Source organism: Oncorhynchus kisutch, linkage group LG22, assembly GCF_002021735.2.
Source record: "Oncorhynchus kisutch isolate 150728-3 linkage group LG22, Okis_V2, whole genome shotgun sequence".
NCBI lineage: Eukaryota > Metazoa > Chordata > Actinopteri > Salmoniformes > Salmonidae > Oncorhynchus > Oncorhynchus kisutch.
The window spans coordinates 54,071,578-54,091,018 of record NC_034195.2 but is presented as its reverse complement, the minus strand read 5'-3'; the positions used below and the strand labels follow the sequence as shown (position 1 = coordinate 54,091,018).

At 43.4% G+C, this 19,441-nt stretch overlaps 1 protein-coding gene across 3 annotated transcripts in view; it reads left to right on the top strand.

Moving 5' to 3' along the window:
- The window catches only part of atp8b4 (ATPase phospholipid transporting 8B4), a 62,034-nt gene that overhangs the window by 3,435 nt on the left and 39,158 nt on the right, over window positions 1–19,441 (top strand). Inside the window, exons 3-9 of one of the 3 annotated variants that reach the window (XM_031801530.1) lie at window positions 7,077–7,172; window positions 10,003–10,061; window positions 10,162–10,275; window positions 13,499–13,597; window positions 15,928–15,986; window positions 16,196–16,268; window positions 16,573–16,643. In XM_031801530.1, the coding sequence (XP_031657390.1) occupies window positions 7,097–7,172; window positions 10,003–10,061; window positions 10,162–10,275; window positions 13,499–13,597; window positions 15,928–15,986; window positions 16,196–16,268; window positions 16,573–16,643 (551 nt within the window). In that variant the 5' untranslated portion in view covers window positions 7,077–7,096. Of the gene's footprint in view, window positions 1–6,467; window positions 7,173–10,002; window positions 10,062–10,161; window positions 10,276–13,498; window positions 13,598–15,927; window positions 15,987–16,195; window positions 16,269–16,572; window positions 16,644–19,441 lie in introns of those variants that run through there. The other 2 variants (XR_004204822.1, XM_031801531.1) reach the window with 2 other exon arrangements.

The window sequence follows — 19,441 nt, the reverse complement described above, 5'->3', positions numbered from 1 at the left end:
AGAACAACTGCATGTTTCTGTTACTCTTTATTTTTACACCTCTTTAGTGTGTTAGACAATACAGTTATCGCAAAGGACCAATGTCCCTGAACAGGATTTTATTGCAGGTGTCACACAGTAAACATTCCTTTTGGATAGAATAGTGACGCTAATACTGGAGAAACATCGTGAGGCGGTCTAGTTATCCATTATCTCTTTGTCTAATTTCATTATCTCTTGTGTCTAGAATTTCATTATCTCTTGTGTCTAGTTCCATTGTCTCTTGTGTCTAGTTCCATTGTCTCTTGTGTCTAGTTCCATTGTCTCTTGTGTCTAGTTCCATTGTCTCTTGTGTCTAGTTCCATTGTCTCTTGTGTCTAGTTCCATTGTCTCTTGTGTCTAGTTCCATTGTCTCTTGTGTCTAGTTCCATTGTCTCTTGTGTCTAGTTCCATTGTCTCTTGTGTCTAGTTCCATTGTCTCTTGTGTCTAGAATTTCATTATCTCTTGTGTCTAGTTCCATTGTCTCTTGTGTCTAGTTCCATTGTCTCTTGTGTAGAAAAGAGATCAAGCTCAGAAACAGCTTATTATATTTATTCAGAATGCATCCCGAAAGTAGTGCACTATATAGGGAATAGGGTTCTATAGGGCCCTGGTCTAAAGTAGTGCACTATATAGGGAATAGGGTTCTATAGGGCTCTGGTCTAAAGTAGTGCACTATATAGGGAATAGGGTTCTATAGGGCCCTGGTCTAAAGTAGTGCACTATATAGGGAATAGGGTTCTATAGGGCTCTGGTCTAAAGTAGTGCACTATATATAGGGAATAGGGTTCTATAGGGCTCTGGTCTAAAGTAGTGCACTATATAGGGAATAGGGTTCTATAAGGCCCTGGTCTAAAGTAGTGCACTATATAGGGAATAGGGTTCTATAAGGCTCTGGTCTAAAGTAGTGCACTGTATAGGGAATAGGGTTCCAAAAGGCTCTGGTCTAAAGTAGTGCACTATATAGGGAATAGGGTTCTATAAGGCCCTGGTCTAAAGTAGTGCACTATATAGGGAATAGGGTTCTATAGGGCTCTGGTCTAAAGTAGTGCACTATATAGTGAATAGGGTCTATAGGGCTCTGGTCTAAAGTAGTGCACTATATAGGGAATAGGGTTCTATAAGGCCCTGGTCTAAAGTAGTGCACTATATAGGGAATAGGGTTCTATAAGGCTCTGGTCTAAAGTAGTGCACTATATAGGGAATAGGGTTCTATAGGGCTCTGGTCTAAAGTAGTGCACTATATAGGGAATAGGGTTCTTTAGGGCTCTGGTCTAAAGTAGTGCACTATATAGGGAATAGGGTTCTATAGGGCTCTGGTCTAAAGTAGTGCACTATATAGGGAATAGGGTTCTATAGGGCCCTGGTCTAAAGTAGTGCACTATATAGGGAATAGGGTTCTATAAGGCTCTGGTCTAAAGTAGTGCACTATATAGGGAATAGGGTTCTATAGGGCTCTGGTCTAAAGTAGTGCACTATATAGGGAATAGGGTTCTATAAGGCTCTGGTCTAAAGTAGTACACTATATAGGGAATAGGGTTCTATAGGGCTCTGGTCTAAAGTAGTGCACTATATAGGGAATAGGGTTCTATTGGGCTCTGGTCTAAAGTAGTGCACTATATAGGGAATAGGGTTCTATAGGGCTCTGGTCTAAAGTAGTACACTATATAGGGAATAGGGTTCTATAGGGCCCTGGTCTAAAGTAGTGCACAATATAGGGAATAGGGTTCTATAAGGCTCTGGTCTAAAGTAGTGCACTATATAGGGAATAGGGTTCTATAAGGCTCTGGTCTAAAGTAGTGCACTATATAGGGAATAGGGTTCTATAGGGCTCTGGTCTAAAGTAGTGCACTATATAGGGAATAGGGTTCTATAGGGCCCTGGTCTAAAGTAGTGCACTATATAGGGAATAGGATTCTATAAGGCTCTGGTCTAAAGTAGTACACTATATAGGGAATAGGGTTCTATAGGGCCCTGGTCTAAAGTAGTACACTATATAGGGAATAGGGTTCTATAGGGCTCTGGTCTAAAGTAGTACACTATATAGGGAATAGGGTTCTATAGGGCTCTGGTCTAAAGTAGTGCACTATATTGGGAATAGGGTTCTATAGGGCTCTGGTCTAAAGTAGTACACTATATAGGGAATAGGGTTCTATAGGGCTCTGGTCTAAAGTAGTGCACTATATAGGGAATAGGGTTCTATAAGGCTCTGGTCTTAAGTAGTGCACTATATAGGGAATAGGGTTCTATAAGGCTCTGGTCTAAAGTAGTGCACTATATAGGGAATAGGGTTCTATAGGGCCTTGGTCTAAAGTAGTGCACAATATAGGGAATAGGGTTCTATAGGGCCCTGGTCTAAAGTAGTACACTATATAGGGAATAGGGTTCTATAGGGCTCTGGTCTAAAGTAGTGCACTATATTGGGAATAGGGTTCTATAGGGCTCTGGTCTAAAGTAGTACACTATATAGGGAATAGGGTTCTATAGGGCTCTGGTCTAAAGTAGTGCACTATATAGGGAATAGGGCTCTATAGGGCTCTGGTCTAAAGTAGTGTACTATATATAGGGAATAGGGTTCTATAAGGCTCTGGTCTAAAGTAGTGCACTATATAGGGAATAGGGCTCTATAGGGCTCTGGTCTAAAGTAGTGTACTATATATAGGGAATAGGGTTCTATAAGGCTCTGGTCTAAAGTAGTGTACTATAATAGGGAATAGGGTTCTATAGGGCTCTGGTCTAAAGTAGTGCATATAGGGAATAGGGTGCCATTTAAGATGTAGGCAGTCTTTTAGAAACAGGAGACAGTCAGTGATATATGTGAATGTATTTTATGATACAGTGTTCTGGTCAAGGGAGATAAAGTGAAGCAATATGCCCTCTTTTGAGTTGATGTGTGTGTGTGTGTGTGTGTGTGTTCGTGTGTGTTACCTTGTAATGAGTATCTGCCTGTGACGCGGAGCTAGTGCTCTGTGACCTTGTGCGAACCCACGGATCGTTGCTTCCTTACTCACCCACCCAGAGGCATCTCACCCCAACACAATGTGTTCATGTATTCACAATCCTATACCTGGATTATCCTCCAAACTGGTTGGACATTGGAACTCAACTATTTCCTGGTTCAATTTGGGGAAGACTAAGCAGTGGGATGAAGGGGAAGGTGGAACCTGCAGGTATTATATAGCCTATCTAAACCTATATATTACACAGGTATTATATAGCCTATCTATGTAGTGGTATAAAATTCCACTGCTGTTTGATGTTCTCTGTGTTATAACCAACGATGTATATAAATCCTAGATTGCTGATGCTATGTATTGGCCATTGAGAGGCTTTGAAGCCACCGGTCGGCCATATTGGCATTCCCCAGTAGGAGAAGTCCTTCACAGGAAATAATGGAATTCTATAGTATTTCAGTTACATGTTTAAAGGACAAAATGACATGTGTTTAGTCTTCTTTTTTTTTGTAGTGGGGACAATAACATTAGTAATCAAAAACAAAAGATACTTTGAGGAATTTAAAAAATATATATTTTTTGTGTTTCATTTGTATGTTTAGCTCACATAATTATAATTTTAACTTATACATGAAGTTGTCTGTAATAGAATACATTTGGCAAAAAACGAATGTTGACATTAATAAATGCGTTTCTATAGCATACAAAATATTCTTTTTTACACCGATGGGGGAGTTCCAAGATGGAGTCACTGTGGCTTCAACACAGCGCCCCCTATCAGTCATCTAGTGTATATATATATATATATATAGATATATAAAGCATTGGTTATTACAGAGAACATGATCATAGATGGGGATCAATATGATGGACGGCTAGATGATTCTAATTGGTTTACAGTGTTTTGGGTCCGTTGGCACTCGCTATATTGATTAACGGGATGTAAATAGGCTTGGAGGAATCCCTAGGAACACCATTAAGTCTAGGATAATGTTAGGATAGGGGGTCATTTATGATAGTAAATCCCCAGTGTCGGATGTGCTTGAGAGGCGCGACGAGGAGGCTATGTCTTACATCTTTATGGGGTCTGATATAATAGTACCACAGAACAACATGTATGACAAAAAGGGGGCCGTGTTACTGACTATGATGGGATCGTTTCAAACCTGAAAACGGAATTGTCTTTCATGAAAATGTGAATGGGATCCCGTATTGATGGTTGGTTTCCACTGTTTGTATAGTTCTCTTATGAATAATACTTTCATCAGTTACAGCTTGCCAGCCAATGTTAGTAACTGTACAGTAACCAAATGACCTGGGTTCAAATGTTATTTGAAATCTTTCAAATACTTATTTTGAGCATTTACTAAATTTACTAAAAGGGCAGGTGTGTGGTGGTGGTGGTGGTGGTGGGGGGGAGGGGGGGTTGCAATTTTGGGTAGCCCAGCTAGTATTTGAACAAAGGTCTGTAACTAAATGGGTAAACAGAGCAGAGGCTTCAGGTCAAATCAACAAAAGGAGAATCTTAAATTATTAATCTTCACAGCAATGGATACTATGAGGATGTCTAGGTGTTGAATGAGAGGGTCTCTCTGGTTACACTGTGTGTGTGTGTGTGTGTGTGTTGTGTGTGTGTTGTGTGTGTGTGTGTGCGTGTGTGTGTGTGTGTTCTTATTCTCTGAAGTGAGCCATTCTGTAACATTTAGGAATGATTCACCCTTTTCTTCAAACGCCGTTTGTAGGTTTGAGTCCTGCTTTCAGTTCTGAAATGGTTGATGTGAACCAAAGCTGTCAAGTCAGGCATCTATTTAGTGGCTTTGTTGTGGTCGGGATGTACACACTTTGTTTAAATGGGGTAATCTACGATCTCTACATCCATTCTTAGACTTTTTAATGAATAATATACAGTGGTGAGAACAAGTATTTTTGTTGGTGGTGGAGTTGTTGTTGTTGATGGTGGTGGAGTTGTTGTTGTTGATGATGGTGGAGTTGTTGATGTTGATGATGGTGGAGTTGTTGTTGTTGTTGGTGGTGGAGTTGTTGTTGTTGATGGTGGTGGAGTTGTTGTTGTTGATGATGGTGGAGTTGTTGATGTTGATGATGGTGGAGTTGTTGTTGTTGTTGGTGGTGGAGTTGTTGTTGTTGATGGTGGTGGAGTTGTTGTTGTTGATGGTGGTGGAGTTGTTGTTGTTGTTGGTGGTGGTGGAGTTGTTGTTGTTGGTGGTGGTGGAGTTGTTGTTGTTGGTGGTGGTGGAGTTGTTGTTGTTGATGGTTGTGGAGTTGTTGTTTTTGGTGGTGGTGGAGTTGTTGTTGTTGATGGTGGTGGAGTTGTTGTTGTTGGTGGTGGTGGAGTTGTTGTTGTTGGTGGTGGTGGAGTTGTTGTTGTTGATGGTGGTGGAGTTGTTGTTGTTGATGGTGGTGGAGTTGTTGTTGTTGATGGTGGTGGAGTTGTTGTTGTTGATGGTGGTGGAGTTGTTGTTGTTGTTGGTGGTGGAGTTGTTGTTGTTGGTGGTGGTGGAGTTGTTGTTGTTGGTGGTGGTGGAGTTGTTGTTGTTGGTGGTGGTGGAGTTGTTGTTGTTGGTGGTGGTGGAGTTGTTGTTGTTGGTGGTGGTGGAGTTGTTGTTGTTGATGGTGGTGGAGTTGTTGTTGTTGATGGTGGTGGAGTTGTTGTTGTTGATGGTGGTGGAGTTGTTGTTGTTGATGGTGGTGGAGTTGTTGTTGTTGATGGTTGTGCTGTATACCCATTGATTCTGGAAGAATGGAACGTATAAATGCCTCATGGTTTTTTGTTCAACCTTCGAAAACCAAAATATATGCCTTTTAATTATTTTATTTTGTAACTCCATTGTTGGTAAACAATGTAATTGTAAACAAACACTGTGTAGCCCCCAAAAAACACGGTTCAAACTATACTGGGGCGGCAGGGTAGCCTAGTGGTTAGAGTGGAGGGGCGGCAGGTAGCCCAGTGGTTAAAGTGGAGGGGCGGCAGGTAACCTAGTGGTTAGAGTGGAGGGGCGGTAGGTAGCCTAGTGGTTAGAGTGGAGGGGCGGCAGGGTAGCCTAGTGGTTAGAGTGGAGGGGCGGCAGGTAGCCTAGTGGTTAGAGTGGAGGGGCAACAGGGTAGCCTAGTGGTTAGAGTGGAGGGGCAACAGGGTAGCCTAGTGGTTAGAGTGGAGGGGCGGCAGGGTAGCCTAGTGGTTAGAGTGGAGGGGCGGCAGGTAGCCTAGTGGTTAGAGTGGAGGGGCAACAGGGTAGCCTAGTGGTTAGAGTGGAGGGGCGGCAGGTAGCCTAGTGGTTAGAGTGGAGGGGCAACAGGGTAGCCTAGTGGTTAGAGCGTTGGACTAGTAACCGGAAGGTTGCGAGTTCAAACCCCCGAGCTGACAAGGTACGAATCTGTCGTTCTGCCCCTGAACAGGCAGTTAACCCACTGTTCCTAGGCCCTCATTGAAAATAAGAATTTGTTCTTAACTGACTTGCCTAGTTAAATAAAGGTAAAATTTAAAAAATACTGTTGGCATTATTTCCTCCAACTCCATCACTAAAACAGTGAAAGGCTGACGGCGTTTTTGTTGTTTGAACTGCAGATTTAACCCCGTTAAAGGGGCGATTGTTCATTTTGTCTGTGCCCACCCGGATCTGTGTTTGTTTTGTGTCCTTTCTTTATGAGTTGGTAGGTAGATTATTAAGGGTGTTTTACGAACCAAAATGAGGCATCATTTGGCTCCAGTGTAAAATGAATTTGTTCCTCTGCAGTCGACTGTCAATTTCTCAGCCCCGAGGTACAGTACATTCCAGGGCTGTGTCTGTAGATGAAAAGACTCCGTTTCACTAAAGAGGGCAAGTGGAGACAGGTTCCACATGCCTACCCAGGAAGGTATCAGTGGGACAAATGACCTACATTACCTCATCTACCAGTGGTGGATACTAAAACTTATTTTTCTCTTAACGGGTGGAGTACGTCAGTGTATATTGGGCAGAAGGTCCCCGGTTCATCTGGATGAGTACGGGACCTACTGTGTTTTAACAGGGACATTGTAAAGTGAACATCTGGAGTCAATATCGGCCTATTCACAATGGCTATTTTCTGACCTTGTTCCTGCAAAGAATGACAGCGGGGGAAAGAAATGGCGGAGAAATGGTTGTGGATGTTAATACCACGGAGGGGATGCTGGAGCTCACGTGGGAAAGGTGCTGGACAAGGTAAAGCTGTCTTGCTGGGTGTTGTTGGTGGTGGAGTTGTTGTTGGTGGTGGAGTTGTTGTTGTTGTTGGTGGTGTTGTTGTTGTTGATGGTTGTGGTGGAGTTGTTGTTGGTGGAGTTGTTGTTGTTGGTGGTGGAGTTGTTGTTGGTGGTGGAGTTGTTGTTGGTGGTGGTGTTGTTGTTGTGGTGGTTGTTGTTGGTGGAGTTGTTGTTGGTGGTGGAGTTGTTGTTGTTGGTGGTGTTGTTGTTGTTGATGGTTGTGGTGGAGTTGTTGTTGGTGGAGTTGTTGTTGGTGGAGTTGTTGTTGGTGGTGGAGTTGTTGTTGTTGGTGGAGTTGTTGTTGTTGTTGTTGATGGTGGTGGTGGAGTTGTTTATTGGTGGAGTTGTTGTTGTTGTTGTTGTTGGTGGAGTTGTTGTTGTTGTTGTTGGTGGTGGAGTTGTTGTTGGTAGTGGTGGTGGAGTTGTTGTTGTTGGTGGAGTTGTTATTGGTGGTGGAGTTGTTGTTGGTGGTGGAGTTGTTTTTGTTGGTGGTGGTGGAGTTGTTGTTGTTGGTGGAGTTGTTTGTGGTGGTGGAGTTGTTGGTGGTGGTGGAGTTGGTGGTGGTGGAGTTGTTGTTGTTGATGGTGGAGTTGTTGTTATTGTTGGTGGTGGAGTTGTTGTTGTTGGTGGTGGTGGAGTTGTTGGTGGAGTTGTTGTTGGTGGTGGAGTTGTTGTTGATGGAGTTGTTGTTGTTGTTGTTGGTGGAGTTGTTGTTGTTGGTGGTGGAGTTGTTGTTGATGGAGTTGTTGTTGTTGGTGAAGCTGTTGTTGGAGTTGTTGGTGGTGGTGGAGTTGTTGGTGGTGGAGTTGTTGGTGGTGGTGGAGTTGTTGGTGGTGGAGTTGTTGCTGTTGGTGGAGTTGTTGTTGGTGGTGTTGTTGTTGGTGGTGGAGTTGTGGTGGTGGTGGTGTTGTTGTTGTTGGTGGAGTTGGTGGTGGTGGAGTTGTTGTTGGTGCTGGTGCTGGAGTTGTTGATGGAGTTGTTGTTGTTGGTGGAGTTGTTGTTGGTGGTGGAGTTGTTGTTGTTGATGGAGTTGTTATTGTTGATGGAGTTGTTGGTGGTGATGGAGTTGTTGTTGTTGGTGGTGGTGGAGTTGTTGTTGGTGGTGGTGGTGGTAGTGGAGTTGTTGGTGATGGTGGAGTTGTTGGTGGAGTCATTGATGGTGGAGCTGTTGGTGGTGGTGGAGTTGTTGTTGTTGGTGGAGTCATTGATGGTGGAGTTGTTGGTGGTGGTGGAGTTATTGTTGTTGGTGGTGGAGTTGTTGTTGTTGGTGGTGGAGTCATTGATGGTGGAGTTGTTGTTGGTGGTGGAGTTGTTGATGGTGGTGGAGTTGTTGTTGGTGCTGGTGGAGTCGTTGTTGGTGGAGTTGTTGGTGGTGGTGGTGTTATTGGTGGTGGTGGAGTCGTTGTTGGTGGAGTTGTTGGTTGTGGTGGAGTTACTGTTGTTGGTGGTGGAGTTGTTGTTGTTGGTGGTGGAGTCATTGATGGTGGAGTTGTTGGTTGTGGTGGAGTTATTGTTGTTGTTGGTGGAGTTGTTGTCATTGATGGTGGAGTTGTTGGTTGTGGTGGAGTTATTGTCGTTGGTGGTGGAGTTGTTGTTGTTGGTGGTGGAGTCGTTGTTGGTGCTGGAGTTGTTGTTGTTGATGGAGTTGTTGTTGATGGAGTTGTTGTTGATGGAGTTGTTGGTGGTGGTGGAGTTGGTGGTGGTGGAGTTGTTGTTGGTGGTGGTGGTGGAGTTGTTGTTGTTGGTGGTGGTGGTGGTAGTGGAGTTGTTGGTGATGGTGGAGTTGTTGGTGGAGTCATTGATGGTGGAGCTGTTGGTGGTGGTGGAGTTGTTGTTGGTGGTGGAGTCATTGATGGTGGAGCTGTTGTTGTTGGTGGAGTTGTTGTTGGTGGTGGAGGAGTTGTTGTTGTTGATGGTGGTGGTGGAGTTGTTGTTGGTGGAGTTGTTGTTGTTGTTGGTGGAGTTGTTGTTGTTGTTGTTGGTGGTGGAGTTGTTGTTGTTGGTGGTGGTGGAGTTGTTGTTGATGGTGGAGTTGTTGTTGTTGTTGGTGGTGGAGTTGTTGTTGTTGGTGGTGGTGGAGTTGTTGTTGATGGTGGAGTTGTTGTTGTTGTTGGTGGTGGAGTTATCGTTGTTGGTGGTGGAGTCATTGATGGTGGAGCTGTTGTTGTTGGTGGAGTTGTTGTTGGTGGTGGAGGAGTTGTTGTTGTTGATGGTGGTGGTGGAGTTGTTGTTGGTGGAGTTGTTGTTGTTGTTGGTGGAGTTGTTGTTGTTGTTGTTGGTGGTGGAGTTGTTGTTGTTGGTGGTGGTGGAGTCATTGTTGGTGGTGGAGTTGTTGTTGTTGTTGGTGGTGGAGTTATCGTTGTTGGTGGTGGAGTCGTTGTTGTTGGTGGAGTTGTTGTTGGTGGTGGTGGAGTTGTTGGTGGTGGTGGTGAGGGTGAGGGTGGTGGTGGTGAGGGTGGTGGAGTTGTTGTTGTTGTTGGTGGTGGTGGTGAGGGTGGTAGAGTTTTTGTTGTTGGTGGTGAGGGTGGTGGTGAGGGTGGTGGTGAGGGTGGTGGTGAGGGTGGTGGTGAGGGTGTTGCCTAAAGGGGATATGCTTAGTGGGAAGAAACGGTGTGTACTGTCTTGGAGACAATCAGTGGCTATATATTGTTAGCCTTTACAGACTTCAGTGTCAATTCTCAACATTCTACAATTCAATGTATAACCCAAAAAATATGTAAACATTCCAAGTAGAGTCCTACAATTGTCTAATATACTGTGGTTGTCATATACTGTATACTGTTTTCATCTAGAGGAAGAAAGACATGTGAGAGCCAATGACAGGGACTACAATGAAAAGTTCCCATATGCTGTAAGTGAGAACACAAAGCACATGTTATCACAGTGTATCAATGATACTGTCATGATGTAGATGGTATTGACCATTCTATATTTCCAAACCCCCCAAAAAGGACAATCACATCAGAACCTGCAAGTACAATGTCTTCACCTTCCTGCCCATCAATCTGTTCGAACAGTTCCAGAGAGCAGCTAATGCATACTTCCTAGTGCTGCTCATATTACAGGTACGTAAATTCCACATCATTTAGTGTGTGACATGGAGTGCTTGTACAGATTCTATGAACTTGTCATGCTTTAATACAGAGATGCCATGAAAATGAAATGAAATCACAAAATGTGATGCATCTGAAAGATTTACATGGTGAAATGAGGTTCTCCAACTTACGTAAAATTCCATGTCTTTCATAAAGGATCTGACAAATCTAAGCCCATTCCGTTAATATATGTTGAATGTATGTAAGTCTGTATTTCAAGTGAATCAATTGAGACAGTTCTCCCAGTATACAGTGAATCATTGCTGACAGTTCTCCCAGTATACAGTGAATCAATTGAGACAGTTCTCCCAGTATACAGTGAATCATTGTTGACAGTTCTCCCAGTATACAGTGAATCAATGCTGACAGTTCTCCCAGTATACAGTGAATCATTGCTGACAGTTCTCCCAGTATACAGTGAATCAATTGAGACAGTTCTCCCAGTATACAGTGAATCATTGTTGACAGTTCTCCCAGTATTACAATGAATCATTGTTGACAGTTCTCCCAGTATACAGTGAATCATTGTTGACAGTTCTCCCAGTATACAGTGAATCATTGAGACAGTTCTCCCAGTATACAATGAATCATTGTTGACAGTTCTCCCAGTATACAGTGAATCATTGAGACAGTTCTCCCAGTATACAGTGAATCATTGAGACAGTTCTCCCAGTATACAGTGAATCATTGAGACAGTTCTCCCAGTATACAGTGAATCATTGAGACAGTTCTCCCAGTATACAGTGAATCATTGAGACAGTTCTCCCAGTATACAGTGAATCATTGAGACAGTTCTCCCAGTATACAGTGAATCATTGAGACAGTTCTCCCAGTATACAGTGAATCATTGAGACAGTTCTCCCAGTATTACAGTGAATCATTGAGACAGTTCTCCCAGTATACAGTGAATCATTGTTGACAGTTCTCCCAGTATACAGTGAATCATTGTTGACAGTTCTCCCAGTATACAGTGAATCATTGAGACAGTTCTCCCAGTATACAGTGAATCATTGTTGACAGTTCTCCCAGTATACAGTGAATCATTGAGACAGTTCTCCCAGTATACAATGAATCATTGTTGACAGTTCTTCCAGTATACAGTGAATCATTGAGACAGTTCTCCCAGTATACAGTGAATCATTGAGACAGTTCTCCCAGTATACAGTGAATCATTGAGACAGTTCTCCCAGTATACAGTGAATCATTGAGACAGTTCTCCCAGTATACAGTGAATCATTGAGACAGTTCTCCCAGTATTACAGTGAATCATTGAGACAGTTCTCCCAGTATACAGTGAATCATTGTTGACAGTTCTCCCAGTATACAGTGAATCATTGTTGACAGTTCTCCCAGTATACAGTGAATCATTGAGACAGTTCTCCCAGTATACAATGAATCATTGTTGACAGTTCTCCCAGTATACAGTGAATCATTGAGACAGTTCTCCCAGTATACAATGAATCATTGTTGACAGTTCTCCCAGTATACAGTGAATCATTGAGACAGTTCTCCCAGTATACAGTGAATCATTGAGACAGTTCTCCCAGTATACAATGAATCATTGTTGACAGTTCTCCCAGTATACAGTGAATCATTGAGACAGTTCTCCCAGTATACAGTGAATCATTGAGACAGTTCTCCCAGTATACAATGAATCATTGTTGACAGTTCTCCCAGTATGGAGTTGGGCCCCGCTTTGCTGCTATAACAGCCTCCACACTTCTCGGAAGGCTTTCCACTAGATATTGGAACATTACTGCGAGAGCCACAAGAGCACTAGTGAGATCGGACACCGATGTTAGGCGATTAGGCCTGGCTCGCAGTCTGCGTTCCAATTCATCCCAAAGGCGTTCAATGGGGTTGAGGTCAGGGCTCTCTGCAGGCCAATCAAGTTCTTCCACGTCAATCTCTACAAACTATTTCTGTATGGACCTCGTTGTCATGCTGAAACAGGAACACACTTTCACTGGAACACCACACACAAACGATACACACACATGCACACTGACGCCACACACACACACACATACACACACATGCACACTGACGCCACACACACACATACACACACATGCACACTGACACCACACACAAAACATACACACACATGCACACTGACGCCACACACACACACATACACACACATGCACACTGACACCACACACAAAACATACACACACATGCACACTGACGCCACACACACACATACACACACGTTTCATTTCATACCATCTAAACCTGGGGGACGGTCCGTCAGGAGGTTAGGATCCAATTGCAGAGATTGGTGTTCAGTCCCAGGGTCCTTAGATTAGTAATGAGCTTGGATGCGTACTGAGAGCATGTGTTGACCAGCTGGCACTGGAACCATGAAAAACAGCCCCAGACCCTTATTCTTCCTCCACCAAACTTTACAGTTGGCACTATGCATTGGGGCAGGTAGCGTTCTCCTGCCATCCGCCAAACCCAGATTTGTCTGTCGGACTGCCAGATGGTGAAGCGTGATTCATCACTACAGATAATGCGTTTCCACTGCTCCAGAGTCCGTTGGCGGCGAGCTTTACACCACTCCAGCCGAACACTTGGCATTGCGTATGGTGATCTTATGCGCGTGTGCGGCTGCTCGGCCACGGAAACACATTTCATGAAGCTCCCGATGAACAGTTATGGTGCTGAAGTTGCTTCCGGAGGCAGTTTGGAACTTGGTAGTGAGTGTTGCAACCGAGGACAGACATATTTTACGTGCTTCAGCACTCGGCGTTCCCGTTCTGTGAACTTTGCAGCTGAGCCGTTGTTGCTCCTAGACGTTTCCACTTCACAATAACAGCAGTTACAGTTGACCGGGGGGCAGCTCTAGCAGGGTAGAAAATTGACAAACTGACTTGTTTGAAAATGTGGCATCCTATGACGATTGCCACGTTGAAAGTCACTGAGCTCTTCAGCGCGGACCATTCTACTGCCAATGTTTGTCTATGGAGATTGCATGGCTGTGTGCTTGATTTTACACACCTGTCAGCAACGGGTGTGGCTGAAATAGCCGAATCCACTAATTTGAAGAGGAATCCACTAATTTGAAGGGGTGTAAGTCCCACACACAACACAGTCAATACAGTCTAGAAAAATCTCAAAGGTAACCAAGGGGTTTACATAGCTACGTATGATGTAAATAAATGGCTCTGTTTTCTCCTATTTGTAGTTGATCCCTGAGATCTCCTCCCTGTCCTGGGTCACTACCACTGTGCCTCTGGTCATGGTGCTGTTGATCACTGCAGTTAAAGATGCCACTGACGACTATGTGAGTTAACTATCCACTCTTATTCATTGATTGATCGAGTGATTGAATTAATTATTATTTAATTAATTTGATGATTCAAAACTGATATACAGCCAAGAAAAAAGAAGTAGGGTTAACTCATTTGATTGACATTTTAGTCATTTACCAGACGCTCTGATCCAGAACGACTTACAGGAGCAATTAGGGTTAAGTGTCTTGCTCAAGGGCACATCGGTAGATTTTTCACATAGTCAACTCGGGGGTTTAAATCAACAACCTTTCAGTTACTGGCCCAATGCTCTTAACCGCTAAGCTACCTGGCACCCATTATCAAAAGTTTGGACACACCTACTCATTCAAGGGTTTTTCTTTATTTTTACAATTTTCTACATTTTCTACATTCTACATTTTCTACAAAAAACATGGAATCATGCAGTAACCAAAAAAGTGTTAAACAAATCAAAATATAGATTTTTGATTTTAGATTCTTCAAATAGCCACCCTTTGCCTTGATGACAGCTTTGCACACTCTTGACATTCTCTCAACCAGCTTCACCTGGAATGCTTTTCCAAATCAAATAAAATCAAATGTATTTATAAAGCCCTTCTTACATCAGCTGATATCTCAAAGTGCTGTACAGAAACCCAACCTAAAACCCCAAACAGCAAGCAATGCAGATGTAGAAGCACAGTTGCTAGGAAAAACTCCCTAGAAAGGCCAGAACCTAGGAAGAAACCTAGAGAGGAACCAGGCTATGAGGGGTGGCCAGTCCTCTTCTGGCTGTGCCGGGTGGAGATTATAACAGAACATGGCCAAGATGTTCAAATGTTCATAGATGACCAGCAGGGTCAAATAATAATAATCACAGTGGTTGTCGAGGGTGCAGCAAGTCAGCACCTCAGGAGTAAATGTCAGTTGGCTTTTCATAGCCGATCATTAAGAGTCAGCACCTCAGGAGTAAATGTCAGTTGGCTTTTCATAGCCGATCATTAAGAGTATCTCTACCGCTCCTGCTGTCTCTAGAGAGCTGAAAACAGCAGCTCTGGGACAGGTAGCACGTCCGGTGAACAGGTCAGGATTATATAGCCACAGGCAGAACAGTTGAAACTGGTGAACAGATCAGAGTTCCACCATCGATGCATCCCCCACACCATCACATCTCCTCCGCCTTATGCTTATGCTACATATGCTGAGCACTTGTTGGCTGCTTTTCCTTCACTCTGTGGTCCAACTCTTCCCAAACCGTCTCAATTGGTTTGAGGTCGGGTGATTGTGGAGGCCAGGTCATCTGATGCAGCCCACCATCAAAACTTCTCCTTCATGCTTCACGGTGGGAAGCACATGTGCAGAGATCATCCGTTCACCTACTCTGCATCTCACAAAGACACAGCGGTTGGAACCAAATTTCTCAAATTTGGACTCATCAGACCAAAGGACAGATTTCCACCAGTCTAATGTCCATTGCTCGTGTTTCTTGGCTCAAGCAAGTCTCTTATTATTGGTGTCCTTTAGTAGTGGTTTCTTTGCAGAAATTCAACCATGAAGACCTGATTCACACAGTCTCCTCAGAACAGTTGATGTTGAGATGTGTCTGTTACTTGAACTCTGAAGCATTTATTTGGGCTGCAATTTCTAAATCTGGTAACTCTAATGAACTTATCCTCTGCAGCAGAGGTAACTCTGGGTCATCCATTCCTGTGACGGTCCTCATGAGAGCCAGTATCATCGTAGCGCTTGATGGTTTTTGCGACTGCAATTGAAGAAACTTTAAGTTCTTGAAATTTTCCGGATTGACTGACCTTCATGTGATGAAGCAATGATGGACTGTCATTTTGCTTTGCTTATTTGAGCTGTTCTTGCCATAATATGGAAATACAATCTGAAATATATTATTCTCTCTACTATTATTCTGACATTTGTCACAACACAACTGACTGGCTCAAACGCATTAAGAAGGAAATAATTCCACAAATTAACTTTAACAATACACACCTGTTAATTGAAATTCATTCCAGGTGACTACCTCATGAAGCTGGTTGAGAGAATACCAAGAGTGAGCAAAGCTGTCATCAAGGCAAAGGGTGGCTACTTAGAAGAATCCCAAATATAAAATATATTTTGATTTGTTTAACACTTTTTTGGTTACTACATGATTCCATATGTGTTATTTCATAGTTTTGATGTCTTCACTATTATTCTACACTGTAGAAAATAGTACAAATAAAGAAAAACCCTTGAATTAGTAGGTGTGTCCAAACTTTTGACTGGTACTGTGTGTACACTACATCCCCGGTTATTAGCAGCTATTAGCAGTGCAAGACCATTGTAAAAGATGTCTTCTCAATTTCAGTTCAGGTATAAAAGCGATCAGCAGGTCAACAGTCGTCAGTCTCAGGTACTCAGGGGAAAGTAAGTACATCCTCAATGACCCTTCAATATGAACCTTTTAAATGTGAACATTTTCTACCTCATTGTGGCTTTGTGCAAAGAGACAACTATTATTATTATTTTTTTTGTACCTTCAAAATTGCACAATGAGATGAAGACATTTCTTTGAATAGCATAACATTTTATTCTTTTGTGCTTTATAAATCACCATGACTGTGTATCTGTCTCAGTCTACAGAATGAGAAGTGGATGAATGTACGCGTGGGAGATATCATCAAGCTGGAAAACAATCACTTTGTGACAGTGAGTAATTTGCTTTCAATTTCATACTTAGATACTCCCATAAACACTTGACATGAATCATCCAATGTTTAAAAAATAAAATAAAATGAGGGCTATTCCTCTACTGCAACTGTTGAGTTCTATTGTAAAGCATTGATGCAGAGATTGGTTTATTCCCTGTGGCTTGCCAGTAAGTCCTCTCCCTCATCTCCCTCCTCTCCCTCCTCTCCCTCATCTCCCTCCTCTCCCTCCTCTCCCTCATCTCCCTCCTCTCCCTCCTCTCCCTCATCTCCCTCATCTCCCTCCTCTCCCTCCTCTCCTACAGGCTGACATTCTGCTGCTCTCTAGTAGTGAACCATATGGACTGTGTTACATAGAAACGGCTGAGCTAGACGGGTAAGACACTGCATGCATTTCTATAGTATTTGCTTCTACGAGGCTTTAGAAACTGAATATAATTTTTAAGGAGGGAGGGGGTGGGCTGTTTGCCAAGGAGGGCTATCTGTGTCACAGTGTGTCTGCAGTGGTTTCTACACTCTGAGTAAAGCATCAGGAAATAGGACAGGTGGTTGAGGTTGAGGATTTGACCCAGTTTACCTTAGTTGTTCTGTTAACTGCTTTGTTTGACACGGAGCCAACAGTAGTTTACTACATGTCACCCTCTGTTTTCTCTCTCACCACTGACCACTATCTACCCCTGTTTAAATGTTTTTTATCTTGCACTTTGTTTTAGGATACTTTTCCATTGATATTTCCACAAATTTCAAAAAATACATTCTTTTTTTTAGACCTCACAGTGAAATGCTGAATACAACAGGTGTAGTAGACCTTACAGTGAAATGCTGAATACAACAGGTGTAGTAGACCTCACAGTGAAATGCTGAATACAACAGGTGTAGTAGACCTTACAGTGAAATGCTGAATACAACAGGTGTAGTAGACCTTACAGTGAAATGCTGAATACAACAGGTGTAGTAGACCTCACAGTGAAATGCTTACTTACAAGCCCTTAACCCTCAAGGTTAGTTTTAAGAAAATACCCCCCAAAAAAGTAAGAGATAAGAATAACAAATAATTAAAGAGCAGCAGTAAATAACAATAGTGGGGCGAAATACAGGGGGTACCGGTACAGAGTCAATGTGGAGACTATATACAGGGTGTTACGGTACAGAGTCAATGTGGAGGCTATATACAGGGTGTTACGGTACAGAGTCAATGTGGAGGCTATATACAGGGTGTTACGGTACAGAGTCAATGTGGAGGCTATATACAGGGTGTTACGGTACAGAGTCAATGTGGAGGCTATATACAGGGGGTACCGGTACAGAGTCAATGTGGAGACTATATACAGGGGGTACCGGTACAGAGTCAATGTGGAGGCTATATACAGGGGGTACCGGTACAGAGTCAATGTGGAGGCTATATACAGGGGGTACCGGTACAGAGTCAATGTGGAGGCTATATACAGGGGGTACCGGTACAGAGTCAATGTGGAGGCTATATACAGGGGGTACCGGTACAGAGTCAATGTGGAGGCTATATACAGGGGGTACCGGTACAGAGTCAATGTGGAGGCTATATACAGGGGGTACCGGTACAGAGTCAATGTGGAGGCTATATACAGGGTGTTACGGTACAGAGTCAATGTGGAGGCTATATACAGGGTGTTACGGTACAGAGTCAATGTGGAGGCTATATACAGGGTGTTACGGTACAGAGTCAATGTGGAGGCTATATACAGGGTGTTACGGTACAGAGTCAATGTGGAGACTATATACAGGGTGTTACGGTACAGAGTCAATGTGGAGGCTATATACAGGGTGTTACAGTACAGAGTCAATGTGGAGGCTATATACAGTGTGTTACGGTACAGAGTCAATGTGGAGGCTATATACAGGGGGTACCGGTACAGAGTCAATGTGGAGGCTATATACAGGGGGTACCGGTACAGAGTCAATGTGGAGGCTATATACAGGGGGTACCGGTACAGAGTCAATGTGGAGGCTATATACAGGGGGTACCGGTACAGAGTCAATGTGGAGGCTATATACAGGGGGTACCGGTACAGAGTCAATGTGGAGGCTATATACAGGGTGTTACGGTACAGAGTCAATGTGGAGGCTATATACAGGGTGTTACGGTACAGAGTCAATGTGGAGGCTATATACAGGGTGTTACGGTACAGAGTCAATGTGGAGGCTATATACAGGGTGTTACGGTACAGAGTCAATGTGGAGACTATATACAGGGTGTTACGGTACAGAGTCAATGTGGAGGCTATATACAGGGTGTTACAGTACAGAGTCAATGTGGAGGCTATATACAGGGTGTTACGGTACAGAGTCAATGTGGAGGCTATATACAGGGTGTTACGGTACAGAGTCAATGTGGAGACTATATACAGGGTGTTACGGTACAGAGTCAATGTGGAGACTATATACAGGGTATTACGGTACAGAGTCAATGTGGAGGCTATATACAGGGGGTACCGGTACAGAGTCAATGTGGAGGCTATATACAGGGTGTTACGGTACAGAGTCAATGTGGAGGCTATATACAGGGGGTACCGGTACAGAGTCAATGTGGAGGCTATATACAGGGGTACCGGTACAGAGTCAATGTGGAGGCTATATACAGGGTATTACGGTACAGAGTCAATGTGGAGGCTATATACAGGGTGTTACGGTACAGAGTCAATGTGGAGGCTATATACAGGGTATTACGGTACAGAGTCAATGTGGAGGCTATATACAGGGTATTACGGTACAGAGTCAATGTGGAGGCTATATACAGGGTATTACGGTACAGAGTCAATGTGGAGGCTATATACAGGGTATTACGGTACAGAGTCAATGTGGAGGCTATATACAGGGTATTACGGTACAGAGTCAATGTGGAGGCTATATACAGGGTGTTACGGTACAGAGTCAATGTGGAGGCTATATACAGGGTGTTATGGTACAGAGTCAATGTGGAGGCTATATACAGGGTGTTATGGTACAGAGTCAATGTGGAGGCTATATACAGGGTGTTATGGTACAGAGTCAATGTGGAGGCTATATACAGGGGGTACCGGTACAGAGTCAATGTGGAGGCTATATACAGGGTGTTACGGTACAGAGTCAATGTGGAGGCTATATACAGGGTATTACGGTACAGAGTCAATGTGGAGGCTATATACAGGGTGTTATGGT